Source organism: Pristiophorus japonicus, chromosome 4, assembly GCF_044704955.1.
Source record: "Pristiophorus japonicus isolate sPriJap1 chromosome 4, sPriJap1.hap1, whole genome shotgun sequence".
In the NCBI taxonomy this organism is placed as follows: Eukaryota; Metazoa; Chordata; class Chondrichthyes; family Pristiophoridae; genus Pristiophorus; species Pristiophorus japonicus.
In genome coordinates, this window is record NC_091980.1 from 313,904,052 (window position 1) to 313,924,233 (window position 20,182).

At 49.4% G+C, this 20,182-nt stretch overlaps 1 protein-coding gene across 3 annotated transcripts in view; it reads right to left on the bottom strand.

Annotated features, from left to right (window-relative positions):
- Positions 1 to 291: 291 nt before the first annotated feature.
- LOC139262410 (Intraflagellar transport protein 43 homolog) overlaps positions 292 to 20,182 on the bottom strand; it is a 183,850-nt gene continuing 163,959 nt past the window's right edge. For 2 of the 3 annotated variants that reach the window (XM_070877606.1, XM_070877604.1), the window contains exons 7-10: positions 17,586 to 17,658; positions 2,368 to 2,443; positions 1,322 to 1,384; positions 292 to 543 (exon numbers count right to left, since the gene is read on the bottom strand). In XM_070877606.1, the coding sequence (XP_070733707.1) occupies positions 418 to 543; positions 1,322 to 1,384; positions 2,368 to 2,443; positions 17,586 to 17,658 (338 nt within the window). In that variant the 3' untranslated portion in view covers positions 292 to 417. The remainder of the gene's footprint in view (positions 544 to 1,321; positions 1,385 to 2,367; positions 2,444 to 17,585; positions 17,659 to 20,182) is intronic. The other variant, XM_070877605.1, reaches the window with a different exon arrangement.

Consider the following 20,182-nt stretch of genomic DNA (forward strand, 5'->3'; position numbering starts at 1 on the left):
GGGAGGTTCAACCTGTACTTGTATTCCTCTTCACCGTTGGTTGGTTGAAACCCAAAATATCGAGCGTAAAACGGGCGCGAGAGTGGGTGTGAGTGTGAGCATGTGAGCGAGGGCGGGTGGGCGAGAGTGTGAGCGTGTGTGTGCATGGGCCTGGTAACACGAGACGACCTGCGCTAGGTGTAAACCCGATTCTGTACATTAGCAGTTGCTGAATGCACCAGCTCCGTGCGCAGACTCTCGGCCAGATCCATCGCTTATCGCCCTCCAAATAATAAAATATAGACAAACATGGATAGTTAAAAGTTATAAAAGCACGTTCTATTTTACAAGCTCCTGTACTTTAACATTAACATTCGAACAACAAAAAGCAGCAACACCAGGATGAGAGATTTTCAGCGAGATAGATTCCCGTTTGTATCAGGCCTGTGCAGACAGCAGCTTGGGGTCTTCCTCATCCTGACCAGCCCCGTCCTCAGATTCCGTCAGCAGCTCCGAGGACACCTCGGTGAACAAATGCTCCCAACCCCAGCACTCGTCCTCCTGCTCAAAGATAAACAGGACAGAGCGAGAACTAATATTCAGGAACACGCACAGACTCCTCTTCATAAGCAACTTCTGTGCTGACCAAACCAATTTATCCCAGGTCCCCCATCACACACTCCCCGGGCAGGTACAGCACGGGTTAGATACAGTGTAAAGCTCCCTCTACACTGTCCCATCAAACACTCCCAGGGCAGGTACAGGGGGTTAGATACAGAGTAAAGCTCCCTCTGCACTGTCCCATCAAACACTCCCAGGGCAGGTACAGGGGGTTAGATACAGAGTAAAGCTCCCTCTACACTGTCCCATCAAACACTCCCAGGGCAGGTACAGCACGGGTTAGATACAGAGTAAAGCTCCCTCTGCACTGTCCCATCAAACACTCCCAGGGCAGGTACAGCACGGGTTAGATACAGAGTAAAGCTCCCTCTACACTGTCCCATCAAACACTCCCAGGGCAGGTACAGCACGGGTTAGATACAGAGTAAAGCTCCCTCTACACTGTCCCATCAAACACTCCCAGGGCAGGTACAGCCCGGGTTAGATCCAGACTAAGCTGCACTGAAAGCCGTATTACAGTGAGTGTCAGCATCATCAGGAGATTATGCTCTGCCCAACAAATGTGGAGATAGTTTTCCCGTTGCTCTGTCGATTGTGTGATGAGCTGATACCAGTGGTTGTGTGATTGACCTCCTGCCCACCCCGAAAGCTCATTCAGCGGCTGACAGCCCAGCAGAGCACGTGCAGCATTGTCAGTGTTTGTGGGACTGTGACTCCTCACCTCTCGCACCTCCTGCTCCGTGGATAACACTCGGCTCAGCAGCTTCAGGTCAATATCCCCATCCTGTTAGAGGGACAACACGATCAGGCAAGTTGCTGGCACACAACAGACGGCAGCAGTGAAACAGTGCGTCCCAACAATGAGCATTTACACGCTGCCTTTAATGTACTGAAATGTCCCAAGGCGCTTCACACGAACGTTATCAGACAAAGATTGACGCCAAACCACATAAGGAGATATTAGGACAGGTGACCAAAAACTCAGTCAAAGAGGTGGGTGTTAAGAAGCATCTTAAAGGCGAGAGGTTTCGGGAGGGCAATCCGGAGCTCAGGGCCCAGGCAGCTGGAGGCACGGGCGCTGATGGTGGAGCGATGCAAAGTGGGGACACACAAGAGGCCAGACCTGGAGGAGAGCAGAGATCTGTGAGGGTTGGAGTGCTGGCGGAGGTTACACAGATAGGGAGCGGGCGAGGCCATGGAGGGATTTTGGACGGATGAGAATTTTAAAACTGAGGCATTGTGGGACCAGGGGTCAACCACTGTAGGTCAGCGAGCACAGGGGGTGATGGGTGAGCGGGACTCGGTGCGAGTTAGGACACGGGGCAGCGAGCACAGGGGGTGATGGGTGAGCGGGACTGGGTGCGAGTTAGGACACAGGGCAGTGAGCACAGGGGGTGATGGGTGAGCGGGACTGGGTGCGAGTTAGGACACGGGGCAGTGAGCACTGGGGGTGATGGGTGAGCGGGACTGGGTGTGAGTTAGGACACAGGGCAGTGAGCACAGGGGGTGATGGGTGAGTGGGACTGGGTGTGAGTTAGGACATGGGGCAGTGAGCACAGGGGGTGATGGGTGAGTGGGACTCGGTGTGAGTTAGGACACAGGGCAGTGAGCACAGGGGGTGATGGGTGAGCGGGACTGGGTGTGAGTTAGGACACGGGGCAGCAGAGTTTTGGATGAGCTGAAGTGTATGGGTGGTGGGAGTGCGTCCAGAGCAGTATTGGAATCGTCCTCACCACTCGTCCCCCCTCCAATGATGCTGACACTCACCAGGGTCTGGAAAGCTCCATATTTCATTAAGTCATTGTCCAGGTCTCGATAGGTCATCACTCGGTTCACCTGAATGCTGTGAAAAGAAGCCGAACTTTAAACTCGTTCTGTGAGCGGTTTAATCTAACCGTGCAACTTGTACTGTCCGACATTGGTGCAGTTTTAAAACTCGGGGGGGGGGGGGGGGGGGGGGGGGAGATTTCTCGTTAGCTTTCAGCTAACATTCATCAGAACCCAAACCCTGGCACCACCTCGATCACACCCCAGTCTCACATCCCAACTCACCCCATCCCAACCCAGGCTCTCACCCAATCCCGATCCCACCCCAGGCTCTCACCCCATCCCAATCCCGATCCCACCCCAGGCTCTCACCCCATCCCAATCCCGATCCCACCCCAGGCTCTCATCCCAATCCCATTCTGCCCTAATTAGGGTTGGCAAATCTGATTGGATGTATTCTGGAGATTTCACTTGCCCCGCCCCCACTCTCCTGCCATTGGCGGCTGAACACGCCAGTCGTCTCAATTCTTCCCCTTCCCCAGCCAATCAGAAAGCCAACAGATTTTTTGTTACTCGATTGGATGATTCTTGACTCCAATCAAAACAATTTTTCCTCCATCTCCAATATTTGTACAATAAACAAAAGTCTTCACAGTTTTTATTTTGAACGTACAATGTCTCATTGTCCCGATGATGTTTACTCACAGCAGTGTTGGCAAATTAATCATCACTTCCTGGGGACTCGAGGGCAATCCTCAAGGGTTGGTAACCCCGAACCCCAACCCCATACACGTTCGAGGGCCAGTGCACCACTTCCCCATTCGCACTGAGTGACCCACCTTGCCCCAACCCATTCACTCATATACCCACCCACCCTGATATACACCCCCTGAACCAACCGCCCCCATCCCGAACTAACCACCCCCCCACCGAACCAACGCCTGCCCGCCCCACCCCCATATATGCCCCATCCCAATATATGCCCCTCACCCTAACAAGATGCCAGTCCCGGGGGTGAACGATTTCACAACACACACCGACTGGCATGGTGGTGTTGCCAACTCTGATTGAATGCATTCCTGGAGGATTCATCACATGACCTTCCAACATCCCGCCCCCGTCAAACAGCCTTTTTTTCCGAACTCAAATGTTGTTATAACTGATCAAAAATAGAGTTCAAATCAAGTTGAAAAAACACTGGCTTGTTTCGTGCCCCTGATGATTTTTCTACCCTCAAGGACCCAGCAGTGTCCGGGAGATGAATCGACAAGTCCAGGGGACTCCAGGTTAATCTTGGAAGGGTGAGCAACCCAAGTGCTCCCCACAGCACGGTCTAGTGGCCAACACTTCACCGGGCTGCCCTCTCGCGGGGAGTCTCTGCCCCGCACGGTGTGTGAGGCAGGGGCTGGCTGTGTCGCTCCATGACATATCATCATCATAGGCAGTCCCTCGAAGCGAGGGTGACTTGCCTCCACACCAAAACGGATGAGTTCACAGGTGTTTCAATGAAGGACCCGAGATTCCAGATCCTGAACTACATGTTGAAGGGTGGAAGATGCCTGTGCGTGGGTTTTTTTAACGTGGGATGACCGTTGTACACCAGCCACCACACGGGCTTGACAGAGCTCGGCCTTGGTCCAGTGGCAAGGGTTACCCAAGACTAACTGGAGACCAGCTCTGCTGCACGGACCTAGTGCTCACACACATAGAAACATAGAAAATAGGTGCAGGAGCAGGCCATTCAGCCCTTCTAGCCTGCACCGCCATTCAATGAGTTCATGGCTGAACATGAAACTTCAGTACCCACTTCCTGCTTTCACGCCATACCCCTTGATCCCCCGAGTAGTAAGGACTTCATCTAACTCCCTTTTGAATATATTTAGTGAATTGGCCTCAACTACTTCCTGTGGTAGAGAATTCCACAGGTTCACCACTCTCTGGGTGAAGAAGTTTCTCCTTATCTCGGTCCTAAATGGCTTACCCCTTATCCTCAGACTGTGACCTCTGGTTCTGGACTTCCCCAACATTGGGAACATTCTTCCTGCATCCAACCTGTCCAAACCCGTCAGAATTTTAAACGTTTCTATGAGGTCCCCTCTCACTCTTCTGAACTCCAGTGAATACAAGCCCAGTTGATCCAGTCTTTCTTGATAGGTCAGTCCCACCATCCCGGGAATCAGTCTGGTGAATCTTCGCTGCACTCCCTCAATAGCAAGTATGTCCTTCCTCAAGTTAGGAGACCAAAACTGTACACAATACTCCAGGTGTGGCCTCACCAAGGCCCTGTACAACTGTAGCAACACCTCCCTGCCCCTGTACTCAAATCCCCTCGCTATGAAGGCCAACATGCCATTTGCTTTCTTAACCGCCTGCTGTACCTGCATGCCAACCTTCAATGACTGATGTACCATGACACCCAGGTCTCGTTGCACCTTCCCTTTTCCTAATCTGTCACCATTCAGATAATAGTCTGTCTCTCTGTTTTTACCACCAAAGTGGATAACCTCACATTTATCCACATTATACTTCATCTGCCACGCATTTGCCCACTCACCTAACCTATCCAAGTCACTCTGCAGCCTCATAGCATCCTCCTCGCAGCTCACACTGCCACCCAACTTAGTGTCATCCGCAAATTTGGAGATACTACATTTAATCCCCTCGTCTAAATCATTAATGTACAATGTAAACAGCTGGGGCCCCAGCACAGAACCCTGCGGTACCCCACTAGTCACTGCCTGCCATTCCGAAAAGTATCCATTTACTCCTACACTTTGCTTCCTGTCTGACAACCAGTTCTCAATCCACGTCAGCACACTACCCCCAATCCCATGTGCTTTAACTTTGCACATTAATCTCCTGTGTGGGACCTTGTCGAAAGCCTTCTGAAAGTCCAAATATACCACATCAACTGGTACTCCTTTGTCCACTTTATTGGAAACATCCTCAAAAAATTCCAGAAGATTTGTCAAGCATGATCTCCCTTTCACAAATCCATGCTGACTTGGACCTATCATGTCACCATTTTCCAAATGCGCTGCTATGACATCCTTAATAATTGATTCCATCATTTTACCCACTACTGAGGTCAGGCTGACCGGTCTATAATTCCCTGCTTTCTCTCTCCCTCCTTTTTTAAAAAGTGGGGTTACATTGGCTACCCTCCACTCGATAGGAACTGATCCAGAGTCAATGGAATGTTGGAAAATGACTGTCAATGCATCCGCTATTTCCAAGGCCACCTCCTTAAGTACTCTGGGATGCAGTCCATCAGGCCCTGGGGATTTATCGGCCTTCAATCCCATCAATTTCCCCAACACAATTTCCCAACTAATAAAGATTTCCCTCAGTTCCTCCTCCTTACTAAACCCTCTGATCACTTTTATATCCGGAAGGTTGTTTGTGTCCTCCTTAGTGAATACTGAACCAAAGTACTTGTTCAATTGGTCTGCCATTTCTTTGTTCCCCGTTATGACTTCCCCTGATTCTGACTGCAGGGGACCTACGTTTGTCTTTACTAACCTTTTTCTCTTTACATACCTATAGAAACTTTTGCAATCCGCCTTAATGTTCCCTGCAAGCTTCTTCTCGTACTCCATTTTCCCTGCCCTAATCAAACCCTTTGTCCTCCTCTGCTGAGTTCTAAATTTCTCCCAGTCCCCAGGTTTGCTACTATTTCTGGCCAATTTGTATGCCATTTCCTTGGCTTTAATACTATCCCTGATTTCCCTAGATAGCCACAGTTGAGCCACCTTTCCTTTTTTATTTTTACGCCAGACAGGAATGTACAATTGTTGTAATTCATCCATGCGGTCTCTAAATGTCTGCCATTGCCCATCCACAGTCAACCCCTTAAGTATCATTAGCCAATCTATCTTAGTCAATTCATGCCTCATACCTTCAAAGTTACCCTTCTTTAAGTTCTGGACCATGGTCTCTGAATTAACTGTTTCATTCTCCATCCTAATGCAGAATTCCACCATATTATGGTCACTCTTCCCCAAGGGGCCTCGCACAATGAGATTGCTAATTAATCCTCTCTCATTACACAACACCCAGTCTAAGATGGCCTCCCCCCTAGTTGTTTCCTCGACATATTGGTCTAGAAAACCATCCCTTATGCACTCCAGGAAATCCTCCTCCACCCTATTGCTTCCAGTTTGGCTAGCCCAATCTATGTGCATATTAAAGTCACCCATTATAACTGCTGCACCTTTATTGCATGCACTCCTAATTTCCTGTTTGATGCCCTCCCCAACATCACTACTACTGTTTGGAGGTCTGTACACAACTCCCACTAACGATTTTTGCCCTTTAGTGTTCTGCTGCTCTACCCATATAGATTCCACATCATCCAAGCTAATGTCTTTCCTAACTATTGCATTAATCTCCTCTTTAACCAGCAATGCTACCCCACCTCCTTTTCCTTTTATTCTATCCTTCCTGAATGTTGAATACCCCTGGATGTTGAGTTCCCAGCCCTGATCATCCTGGAGCCACGTCTCCGTAATCCCAATCACATCATATTTGTTAACATCTATTTGCACAGTTAATTCATCCACCTTATTGCGGATACTCCTTGCATTAAGACACAAAGCCTTCAGGCTTGCTTTTTTAACACCCTTTGTCCTTTTAGAATTTTGCTGTACAGTGGCCCTTTTTGTTCTTTGCCTTGGGTTTCTCTGCCCTCCACTTTTCCTCATCTCCTTTCTGTCTTTTGCTTTTGCCTCATTTTTGTCTCCCTCTGTCTCCCTGCATTGGTTCCCATCCCCCTGCCATATTAGTTTAACTCCTCCCCAACAGCACTAGCAAACACTCCCCCTAGGACATTGGTTCCGGACTTGCCCAGGTGCAGACCGTCCGGTTTGTACTGGTCCCACCTCCCCCAGAACCGGTTCCAATGCCCCAAGAATTTGAATCCCTCCCTGCTGCACCACTGCTCAAGCCATGTATTCATCTGCGCTATCCTGTGATTCCTACTCTGACTAGCACGTGGCACTGGTAGCAATCCCGAGATTACTACTTTTGGGGTCCTACTTTTTAATTTAGCTCCTAGCTCCTTAAATTCTTTTCGTAGGACCTCATCCCTTTTTTTACCTATGTCGTTGGTATCAATGTGCACCACGACAACTGGCTGTTCTCCCTCCCATTTCAGAATGTCCTGCACCCGCTCCGAGACATCCTTGACCCTTGCACCAGGGAGGCAACATACCATCCTGGAGTCTCGGTTGCGTCCGCAGAAACGCCTATCTATTCCCCTCACCATCGAATCCCCTATCACTATCGCGCTCCCACTCTTTTTCCTGCCCTCCTTTGCAGCAGAGCCACCTACGGTGCCATGAACTTGGCTGCTGCTGCCCTCCCCTGATGAGTCATCCTCCCCAACAGTACCCAAAGCGGTGTATCTGTTTTGCAGGGGGATGACCACAGGGGACTCCTGCACTATCTTTCTTGCACTGCTCTTCCTGCTGGTCTTCCATTCCCTATCTGGCTGTGGACCCTTCTCCTGTGGTAAGACCAACTCACTACACGTGATACTCACGTCATTCTCAGCATCGTGGATGCTCCAGAGTGAATCCACCCTCAGCTCCAATTCCGCAACGCGGACCGTCAAGAGCTCGAGGCAGATACACTTCCCACACACGTAGCGCCCAGGGACACCGGAAGTGTCCCCGAGTTCCCACATGGTACAGGAGGAGCATATCACATGGCCGAGCTCTCCTGCCATGTCTTAACCTTAGATACCCTTAAATTGGTAATAACAATGTTACAGTTCACTTACTGATATAAAAAAGAAAAGAAAAGCTACTCACCAATCACCAGCCAATCACTTACCCCATTGGCTGTGACGTCACTTTTTGATTACTTTCTACTTCTATTTTGCTTTCTCTCCCGCTGGGCCTTTTATAGGTCGCTCCCCTCTCACCCACTGCCGCTGGCTCTCGATCTCCCGCTGGGCCTTTTATAGGCTGCTCCCCTCTCACCCACTGCCGCTGGCTCTCGATCTCCCGCTGGGCCTTTTATAGGCTGCTCCCCTCTCACCCACTGCCGCTGGCTCTCGATCTCCCGCTGGGCCTTTTATCGGCTGCTCCCCTCTCACCCACTGCTGCTGGCTCTCGATCTCCCGCTGGGCCTTTTATAGGCTGCTCCCCTCTCACCCACTGCTGCTGGCTCTCGATCTCCCGCTGGGCTTTTGACAGGTCGCTCCCCTCTCACCAACTGCCGCAGTGTGTGCTGGGCCCGTGCTGCCCCAGGGCCCCGATCACGTCCCTCTACGAACTCTCGCTGCTCCATTGCCCCGACTTCGCTGCTCCTGCTGTATCTGCCTGCACTGCAGTCAGCTGTCGCCCTCCTGCAGCACACTCCCTACAGTGGTATGCCCCCGCACACTGCTCCCTCTAATGGCCCCGGTCTGCTGATGGTCATTAGAGGGGGCAGTGTGCGGTGGCCCAGCCCGGAAATCGGCACAGTCCCAGCCTGCAAGACCATCGCTGATACAGGCTTCGGTGGGCTGCACCAACCACAAGCATCACTCGCTTCACGGCCCCAGAGTGACCTCCAGCCGAGGATCCTCACTAGCCACAACACTTCAATAAAGGGGCCAGAGGCAGCACGACCCATCAACACTGGGAGCAGCGCATCGCACAACAGTCCTGTCACACCAGCGTGTATCACTCACAGTACAGGGCTCCTCCAATTATACCACGCAACACAGCAAGTCCAGGGGTTCGGGGGTTTATATATAGACTAACAGATACCTCGCAGTGAGTTACAGGCTGGGATCTAATCGAGGGGTTCGGGGTTTATATATAGAATAACAGATACCCGGGAGTGAGTTACAGGCTGGGATCCAATCGAGGGGTTCAGGGGTTTATATATAGAATAACAGATACCTCGCAGTGAGTTACAGGCTGGGATCTAATCGAGGGGTTCGGGGGTTTATATATAGAATAACAGATTCCCGGGAGTGAGTTACAGGCTGGGATCTAATCGAGGGGTTCTGGGGGTTTACATATAGAATAACAGATACCCGGGAGTGAGTTACAGGCTGGAATCTAATCGAGGGGTTCTGGGGGTTTATATATAGAATAACAGATACCCGGGAGTGAGTTACAGGCTGGGATCTAATCGGGGGGTTCGGGGAGTTTATATATAGAATAACAGGTACCCGGGAGTGAGTTACAGGCTGGAATCTAATCGAGGGGTTCGGGGGTTTATATATAGAATAACAGATACCCGGGAGTGAGTTACAGGCTGGGATCTAATCGAGGGGTTCGGGGGTTTATATATAGAATAACAGATTCCCGGGAGTGAGTTACAGGCTGGGATCTAATCGAGGGGTTCTGGGGGTTTATATATAGAATAACAGATACCCGGGAGTGAGTTACAGGCTGGAATCTAATCGAGGGGTTCGGGGGTTTATATATAGAATAACAGATACCCGGGAGTGAGTTACAGGCTGGGATCTAATCGAGGGGTTCGGGGGTTTATATATAGAATAACAGATTCCCGGGAGTGAGTTACAGGCTGGGATCTAATCGAGGGGTTCTGGGGGTTTATATATAGAATAACAGATACCCGGGAGTGAGTTACAGGCTGGAATCTAATCGAGGGGTTCTGGGGGTTTATATATAGAATAACAGATACCCGGGAGTGAGTTACAGGCTGGGATCTAATCGGGGGGTTCGGGGAGTTTATATATAGAATAACAGGTACCCGGGAGTGAGTTACAGGCTGGAATCTAATCGAGGGGTTCGGGGGTTTATATATAGAATAACAGATACCCGGGAGTGAGTTACAGGCTGGGATCTAATCGAGGGGTTCGGGGGTTTATATATAGAATAACAGATACCCGGGAGTGAGTTACAGGCTGGGATCTAATCGAGGGGTTCGGGGGTTTATATATAGAATAACAGATACCTCGCAGTGAGTTACAGGCTGGGATCTAATCGAGGGGTTCGGGGGTTTATATATAGAATAACAGATACCCGGGAGTGAGTTACAGGCTGGGATCTAATCGAGGGGTTCTGGGGGTTTATATATAGAATAACAGATACCCGGGAGTGAGTTACAGGCTGGAATCTAATCGAGGGGTTCTGGGGGTTTATATATAGAATAACAGATACCCGGGAGCGAGTTACAGGCTGGGATCTAATCGGGGGGTTCGGGGGGTTTATATATAGAATAACAGATACCTCGCAGTGAGTTATAGGCTGGAATCTAATCGAGGGGTTCGGAGGGGTTTATATATAGAATAACAGATACCTCGCAGTGAGTTACAGGCTGGGATCTAATTGAGGGGTTCGGGGGGTTTATATATAGAATAACAGATACCCGGGAGTGAGTTACAGGCTGGGATCTAATCGAGGGGTTCGGGGGGGTTTATATATAGAATAACAGATACCTCGCAGTGAGTTACAGGCTTGGATCTAATCGAGGGGTTCGGGGGTTTATATATAGAATAACAGATACCCGGGAGTGAGTTACAGGCTGGGATCTAATCGTGGGGTTCGGAGGGGTTTATATATAGAATAACAGATACCTGGGAGTGAGTTACAGGCTGGGATCTAATCGAGGGGTTCGGGGGGTTTATATATAGACTAACAGATACCTCGCAGTGAGTTACAGGCTGGAATCTAATCGAGGGGTTCGGGGGTTTATATATAGAATAACAGATACCTCGCAGTGAGTTACAGGCTGGGATCTAATCGAGGGGTTCGGGGGGAGGTTTATATATAGAATAACAGATACCTCGCAGTGAGTTACAGGCTGGGATCTAATCGAGGGGTTCGGGGGGTTTATATATAGACTAACAGATACCTCGCAGTGAGTTACAGGCTGGGATCTAATCGAGGGGTTCGGGGGGTTTATATATAGACTAACAGATACCTCGCAGTGAGTTACAGGCTGGAATCTAATCGAGGGGTTCGGGGGTTTATATATAGAATAACAGATACCTCGCAGTGAGTTACAGGCTGGGATCTAATCGAGGGGTTCGGGGGGAGGTTTATATATAGAATAACAGATACCTCGCAGTGTTACAGGCTGGGATCTAATCGAGGGGTTCGGGGGGTTTATATATAGACTAACAGATACCTCGCAGTGAGTTACAGGCTGGGATCTAATCGAGGGGTTCGGGGGTTTATATATAGAATAACAGATACCCGGGAGTGAGTTACAGGCTGGAATCTAATCGAGTGGTTCGGTGGGGGTTTATACAAAGAATAACAGATACCCGGGAGTGAGTTACAGGCTGGGATCTAATCGAGGGGTTCGGGGGTTTATATATAGAATAACAGATACTCGGGAGTGAGTTACAGGCTGGGATCTAATCGAGGGGTTCGGGGGTTTATATATAGAATAACAGATACCTCGCAGTGAGTTACAGGCTGGGATCTAATCGAGGGGTTCGGGGGTTTATATATAGAATAACAGATACCCGGGAGTGAGTTACAGGCTGGGATCTAATCGAGGGGTTCAGGCGGGTTTATATATAGAATAACAGATACCCGGGAGTGAGTTACAGGCTGGAATCTAATCGAGGGGTTCGGGGGGTTTATATATAGAATAACAGATACCCGGGAGTGAGTTACAGGTTGGAATCTAATCGAGGGGTTCGGGGGGTTTATATATAGAATAACAGATACCCGGGAGTGAGTTACAGGCTGGGATCTAATCGAGGGGTTCGGGGGGTTTATATATAGAATAACAGATACCCGGGAGTGAGTTACAGGCTGGGATCTAATCGAGGGGTTCGGGGGTTTATATATAGACTAACAGACACCCGGGAGTGAGTTACAGGCTGGAATCTAATCGAGGGGTTCGCGGGGTTTATATATAGAATAACAGATACCCGGGAGTGAGTTACAGGCTGGGATCTAATCGAGGGGTTCGGGGGGTTTATATATAGAATAACAGATACCCGGAGTGAGTTACAGGCTGGGATCTAATCGAGGGATTCGGGGCGTTTATATATAGAATAACAGATACCTGGGAGTGAGTTACAGGCTGGGATCTAATCGAGGGGTTCGGGGGGTTTATATATAGAATAACAGATACCCGGGAGTGAGTTACAGGCTGGGATCTAATCGAGGGGTTCGGGGGTTTATATATAGAATAACAGATACCCGGGAGTGAGTTACAGGCTGGAATCTAATCGAGGGGTTCGGGGGGTTTATATATAGAATAACAGATACCTGGGAGTGAGTTACAGGCTGGGATCTAATCGAGGGGTTCGGGGGGTTTATATATAGACTAACAGATACCTCGCAGTGAGTTAGAGGCTGGAATCTAATCGAGGGGTTCGGGGGTTTATATATAGAATAACAGATACCTCGCAGTGAGTTACAGGCTGGGATCTAATCGAGGGGTTCGGGGGGAGGTTTATATATAGAATAACAGATACCTCGCAGTGAGTTACAGGCTGGGATCTAATCGAGGGGTTCGGGGGGTTTATATATAGACTAACAGATACCTCGCAGTGAGTTACAGGCTGGGGTCTAATCGAGGGGTTCGGGGGGTTTATATATAGACTAACAGATACCTCGCAGTGAGTTACAGGCTGGAATCTAATCGAGGGGTTCGGGGGTTTATATATAGAATAACAGATACCTCGCAGTGAGTTACAGGCTGGGATCTAATCGAGGGGTTCGGGGGGAGGTTTATATATAGAATAACAGATACCTCGCAGTGAGTTACAGGCTGGGATCTAATCGAGGGGTTCGGGGGGTTTATATATAGAATAACAGATACCCCGGAGTGAGTTACAGGCTGGGATCTAATCGAGGGGTTCGGGGGGAGGTTTATATATAGAATAACAGATACCTCGCAGTGAGTTACAGGCTGGGATCTAATCGAGGGGTTCGGGGGGTTTATATATAGACTAACAGATACCTCGCAGTGAGTTACAGGCTGGGATCTAATCGAGGGGTTCGGGGGTTTATATATAGAATAACAGATACCCGGGAGTGAGTTACAGGCTGGGATCTAATCGATGGGTTCGGGGGTTTATATATAGAATAACAGATACTCGGGAGTGAGTTACAGGCTGGGATCTAATCGAGGGGTTCGGGGGTTTATATATAGACTAACAGATACCTCGCAGTGAGTTACAGGCTGGGATCTAATCGAGGGGTTCGGGGGTTTATATATAGAATAACAGATACCCGGGAGTGAGTTACAGGCTGGGATCTAATCGAGGGGTTCAGGCGGGTTTATATATAGAATAACAGATACCCGGGAGTGAGTTACAGGCTGGAATCTAATCGAGGGGTTCGGGGGGTTTATATATAGAATAACAGATACCCGGGAGTGAGTTACAGGCTGGAATCTAATCGAGGGGTTCGGGGGGTTTATATATAGAATAACAGATACCCGGGAGTGAGTTACAGGCTGGGATCTAATCGAGGGGTTCGGGGGGTTTATATATAGAATAACAGATACCTCGCAGTGAGTTACAGGCTGGGATCTAATCGAGGGGTTCGGGTGGTTTATATATAGAATAACAGATACCCGGGAGTGAGTTACAGGCTGGGATCTAATCGAGGGGTTCGGGGGTTTATATATAGACTAACAGACACCCGGGAGTGAGTTACAGGCTGGGATCTAATCTAATCGAGGGGTTCGGGGGGTTTATATATAGAATAACAGATACCCGGAGTGAGTTACAGGCTGGGATCTAATCGAGGGGTTCGGGGGGTTTATATATAGAATAACAGATACCTCGCAGTGAGTTACAGGCTGGGATCTAATCGAGGGGTTCGGGGGGTTTATACATAGACTAACAGGTACCTCGCAGTGAGTTACAGGCTGGGATCTAATCGAGGGGTTCGGGGCGTTTATATATAGACTAACAGGTACCTCGCAGTGAGTTACAGGCTGGGATCTAATCGAGGGGTTCGGGGGGTTTATATATAGAATAACAGATACCCGGGAGTGAGTTACAGGCTGGGATCTAATCTAATCGAGGGGTTCGGGGGGTTTATATATAGAATAACAGATACCCGGAGTGAGTTACAGGCTGGGATCTAATCGAGGGGTTCGGGGGGTTTATATATAGAATAACAGATACCTCGCAGTGAGTTACAGGCTGGGATCTAATCGAGGGGTTCGGGGGGTTTATACATAGACTAACAGGTACCTCGCAGTGAGTTACAGGCTGGGATCTAATCGAGGGGTTCGGGGCGTTTATATATAGACTAACAGATACCCGGGAGTGAGTTACAGGCTGGGATCTAATCGAGGGATTCGGGAGTTTATATATAGAATAACAGATACCTCGCAGTGAGTTACAGGCTGGGATCTAATCGAGGGGTTCAGGGGATTTATATATAGAATAACAGATACCCGGGAGTGAGTTACAGGCTGGGATCTAATCGAGGGGTTCGGGGGGTTTATATATAGAATAACAGATACCCGGGAGTGAGTTACAGGCTGGGATCTAATCGAGGGGTTCGGGGGTTTATATATAGAATAACAGATACCCGGGAGTGAGTTACAGGCTGGGATCTAATCGAGGGGTTCAGGCGGGTTTATATATAGAATAACAGATACCCGGGAGTGAGTTACAGGCTGGAATCTAATCGAGGGGTTCGGGGGGTTTATATATAGAATAACAGATACCCGGGAGTGAGTTACAGGCTGGAATCTAATCGAGGGGTTCGGGGGGTTTATATATAGAATAACAGATACCCGGGAGTGAGTTACAGGCTGGGATCTAATCGAGGGGTTTGGGGGGGTTTATATATAGAATAACAGATACCCGGGAGTGAGTTACAGGCTGGGATCTAATCGAGGGGTTCGGGGGGTTTATATATAGAATAACAGATACCCGGGAGTGAGTTACAGGCTGGGATCTAATCGAGGGCTTCGGGGAGTTTATCGAAACATAGAAAATAGGTGCAGGAGTGGGCCATTCAGCCCTTCTAGCCTGCACCACCATTCAATGAGTTCATGGCTGAACATGAAACTTCAGTACCCCCTTCCTGCTTTCTCGCCATACCCCTTGATCCCCCGAGTAGTAAGAACTTCATCTAACTCCCTTTTGAATATATTTAGTGAATTGGCCTCAACAACTTTCTGTGGTAGAGAATTCCACAGGTTCACCACTCTCTGGGTGAAGAAGTTTCTCCTCATCTCGGTCCTAAATGGCTTACCCCTTATCCTCAGACTGTGACCCCTGGTTCTGGACTTCCCCAACATTGGGAACATTCTTCCTGCATCTAACCTGTCTAAACCCGTCAGAATTTTAAACATTTCTATGAGGTCCCCTCTCATTCTTCTGAACTCCAGTGAATACAAGCCCAGTTGATCCAGTCTTTCTTGATAGGTCAGTCCCGCCATCCCAGGAATCAGTCTGGTGAATCTTCGCTGCACTCCCTCAATAGCAAGTATGTCCTTCCTCAAGTTAGGAGACCAAAACTGTACACAATACTCCAGGTGTGGCCTCACCAAGGCCCTGTACAACTGTAGCAACACCTCCCTGCCCCTGTACTCAAATCCCCTCGCTATGAAGGCCAACATGCCATTTGCTTTCTTAACCGCCTGCTGTACCTGCATGCCAACCTTCAATGACTGATGTACCACGACACCCAGGTCTCATTGCACCTCCCCTTTTCCTAATCTGTCACCATTCAGATAATAGTCTGTCTCTCTGTTTTTACCACCAAAGTGGATAACCTCACATTTATCCACATTATACTTCATCTGCCATGCATTTGCCCACTCACCTAACCTATCTAAGTCACTCTGCAGCCTAATAGAATCCTCCTCGCAGCTCACACTGCCACCCAACTTAGTGTCATCCGCAAATTTGGAGATACTGCATTTAATCCCCTCGTCTAAATCATTAATATACAATGTAAACAGCTGGGGCCCCAGCACAGAACCTTGCGGTACCCCACTAGTCACTGCCTGCCATTCTGAAAAGTACCCATTTACTCCTACACTTTGCTTCCTGTCTGACAACCAGTTCTCAATCCACGTCAGCACACTACCCCCAATCCCATGTGCTTTAACTTTGCACATTAATCTCTTGTGTGGGACCTTGTCGAAAGCCTTCTGAAAGTCCAAATATACCACATCAACTGGTTCTCCTTTGTCCACTTTACTTGAAACATCCTCAAAAAATTCCAGAAGATTTGTCAAGCATGATTTCCCTTTCACAAATCCATGCTGACTTGGACCTATCATGTCACCATTTTCCAAATGCACTGCTATGACATCCTTAATAATTGATTTCATCATTTTACCCACTACTGAGGTCAGGCTGACCGGTCTATAATTCCCTGTTTTCTCTCTCCCTCCTTTTTTAAAAAGTGGGGTTACATTGGCTACCCTCCACTCGATAGGAACTGATCCAGAGTCAATGGAATGTTGGAAAATGACTGTCAATGCATCCACTATTTCCAAGGCCACCTCCTTAAGTACTCTGGAATGCAGTCCATCAGGCCCTGGGGATTTATTGGCCTTCAATCCCATCAATTTCCCCAACACAATTTCCCGACTAATAAAGATTTCCCTCAGTTCCCCCTCCTTACTAGACCCTCTGACCCCTTTTATATATAGAATAACAGATACCTGGGAGTAAGTTACAGGCTGGGATCTAATCGAGGGGTTCGGGGATTTATATATCGAATAACAGATACCCGGGAGTGAGTTACAGGCTGGGATCTAATCGAGGGGTTCGGGGATTTATATATCGAATAACAGATACCCGGGAGTGAGTTACAGGCTGGGATCTAATCGAGGGGTTCGGGGGGGTTTATATATAGAATAACAGATACCCGGGAGTGAGTTACAGGCTGGGATCTAATCGAGAACAGCAACGATCCCTTGCATTTATACAGCACCTTTAACATAATAAAACGTCCCAAGGCACTACACAGGAGTATTGACACTGAGCCACAAAAGTAAATATTCGAGCGGGTGACCAAATCTTGGTCAAAGATGTCGGTTTGAAGAAAAATTTTAAAGGAGCAGAGAGAGTTGGAGATTTAGGGAGGACATTCCAGAGCTTAGGCTGGCTAGCAGAGCACTGGGATAGTGGAGTGTGGAGATAACAAACACATGGAGCTGAGGCAGGGGCCGGGTCAGGCGATGTTACACAGGTCTTGGTGATGATGAGTATATGGGCCCTGTCTTTAGTGACTCGACCTTTGAACCAGTGCTTACCTGGGCAGGGGGGGGCGGGGTGAATCGACCTTTGAACCAGTGCTTACCTGGGCGGGGCAGCCACCTGCATGGCGAGATCCTCCTCCTGCACCTCCTCCAGGTCCGGGATAACGGGAATATCTGCAGCAAGATCAGAGTGCACAACCAGTTAGTGTTTTACATGGGGTGGAGTAAAACAGGACGAGTGACACACACAGGGAGCTCACGGTCCGAAGCACTTCCATATCCCAATCTTCGTCTAAGATTCCAGAGAGTAAGTGTCGGACGGCTATTCGACCTTAGCCAGCATCTCCTATCAAAATCTAACACGTACATTTCACACACACACACGCATATATAGACACACACACATGCATTTACACAGACAACCACACACACACACGTTCATACACATGTAAAAACATGTGTCAACGTACTGAGGGAACGCCGCACTGTCTGAGGGGCAGTACTGAGGGAGTGCCGCACTGTCGGAGGGGCAGTACTGAGGGAGTGCCGCACTGTCGGAGGGGCAGTACTGAGAGAACGCCGCACTATCGGAGGGGCAGTACCGAGGGAACGCCGCACTATTGGAGGGGCGGTACTGAGGGAGTGCCGCACTGTCAGAGGGGCGGTACTGAGGCAGTGCAGCACTGTTGGAGGGGCAGTACTGAGGGAGTGCCACACTGTCAGAGGGTTAGTACTGAGGGAGTGCTGCACTGTCGGAGGGGCAGTACCGAGGAAGTGCTGCACTGTCGGAGGGGCAGTACTGAGGGAGCGCTGCACTGTTGGAGGGGCAGTACTGAGGGAGCGCTGCACTGTCGGAGGGGCAGTACTGAGGGAGTGCCGCACTGTCGGAGGGGCAGTACTGAGGGAGTGCCGCACTGTCGGAGGGGCTGTGTTTCAGACAAGATGTTTAGCCAAGGCCCTAAGCTGTCAATGATCCTTTGGAACAATTAGATCCCCCCATAGGTCACTTTCTCCGTCTGTGTGTGCGTGAGAGTAAGTGAACAAGAGGATCTGTAAGGGAGCGAGCCCATGTGAGGGAAGGAGTGTGAGGGAAGGAGTGTGAGGGAAGGAGTGTGAGGGAAGGAGTGTGAGGGAAGGAGTGTGAGGGAAGGAGTGTGAGGGAAGGAGTGTCAGTAAGTGAGCGATTAAGTGAGGTTGCGGGAGTGTGAGGTAAGGAGTGTGAGGGAGGGAGTGTAAATGAGTGAGTAACGCTGTGTGAATGAGTGAGGGAGAAAGTGAGTCTCTGACAGAGCAAGTGTGAGTGAGTTAGTCTGTAAGGGAGTGAGTGTGAGTGAGTGTGTGAGGTTGTGAGTGTGAGTGACTAAGTCCCTGAGGGAGTGTGTGTGAGTGTGTGTGAGTGTGAGTGAGTTTGTGAGGTTGTGAGTGTGAGTGACTAAGTCCCTGAGGGAGTGTGAGTGAGTGAACGAGTGAGTGAACGAGTGAGTGAGTGAGTGAGTGAGTGAGTGAGTGAGTGAGTGAGTGAGTGAGTGAGTGAGTGAGTGAGTGAGTGAGTGAGTGAGTGAACGAGTGAGTGAGTGAGCGAGCGAGTGATCGAGCAATGCCACGGGAGATGCACCAGTAATGGATACAAACAGACCCCGACATCTGTCTCTATTGATTTCTAAATCTTTGACTGCTGTTTTTTTTCACGTTCTGCTTTGTTTAAAAGAAGAAATCAGAAAGCTGCCATGTCTGATCCCATCAACCTCGCCGTGCGCACTGCGAACAGAAGCTGGTGTTTGGTGACTGAAGCTAAAGGTAAGTGGGGAGAGATTGGCCTGATTTGCAGGGTGACAGGATTTATCTGTGTGCGGGCCGCACAAGGCCACAACGCTCCATATGCAGGAGCACCTCCGACATGCTGTCCTTCCATTTACAAAGGGCCTTGTTCAGCAAATGCCCTCCCCACGGAACATGCATCACATTTATTGGCCCTGTCAGCCCGGCTTCAAAGCTTCAAAGCTCGGCAGCACGAGGCCGTTGAATTGCGCTCTTTCCTTCGTTGAGTGAGGCACACGTACAGAGAAGGCATGAAGTGGTCACATCAGGCTGCTTACCCCCTCACAGTCCCCGCTGACACAGGACAAGAACATTCTTTGAAGCAGCAGATTGCTTTAGAAGTGACAACAAGGGCTGGGAACATATTTTACCGACAGGAGCCCGAGCGTCAGAGAGTTGGGAAGGAACAGCAATGTGCGGTGAGCACACAGCTCTCCACAGTTAATGTGTGCGCAGAAATCTGGTGACAGGTGTCACAGGGGAGGAGAGGGGCCTGAGCGGCATTGTGAGCACACGGTAATGATAAATGGATTTTGGAAAATGGAAAAATCAACTCTTTATGAGGAGTAAATGTTCCCATTTACACTGGGTTAAGTGCAAGTGAGTCACCCAGCACTGAGTACGCCCCCATCCCTCTGACAGGCAGTGTGCGTCAGCTCAAAGACTGCCTCCGTACCCTCACGCACCAGCGGGATATTGTGGGCAGACACCATTGAGAAACACCCATCGGCTCCAAATCCTGTCAACCCAGGGAGCTCCGTCTCATCCTCAGCTTACTGGCCTCTCGCAGGCTCCCTCTGACTGTCCCATCAAACACTCCCAGGGCAGGTCCAGCACGGGGTTAGATACAGAGTAAAGTTCCCTCTGACTGTCCCATCAA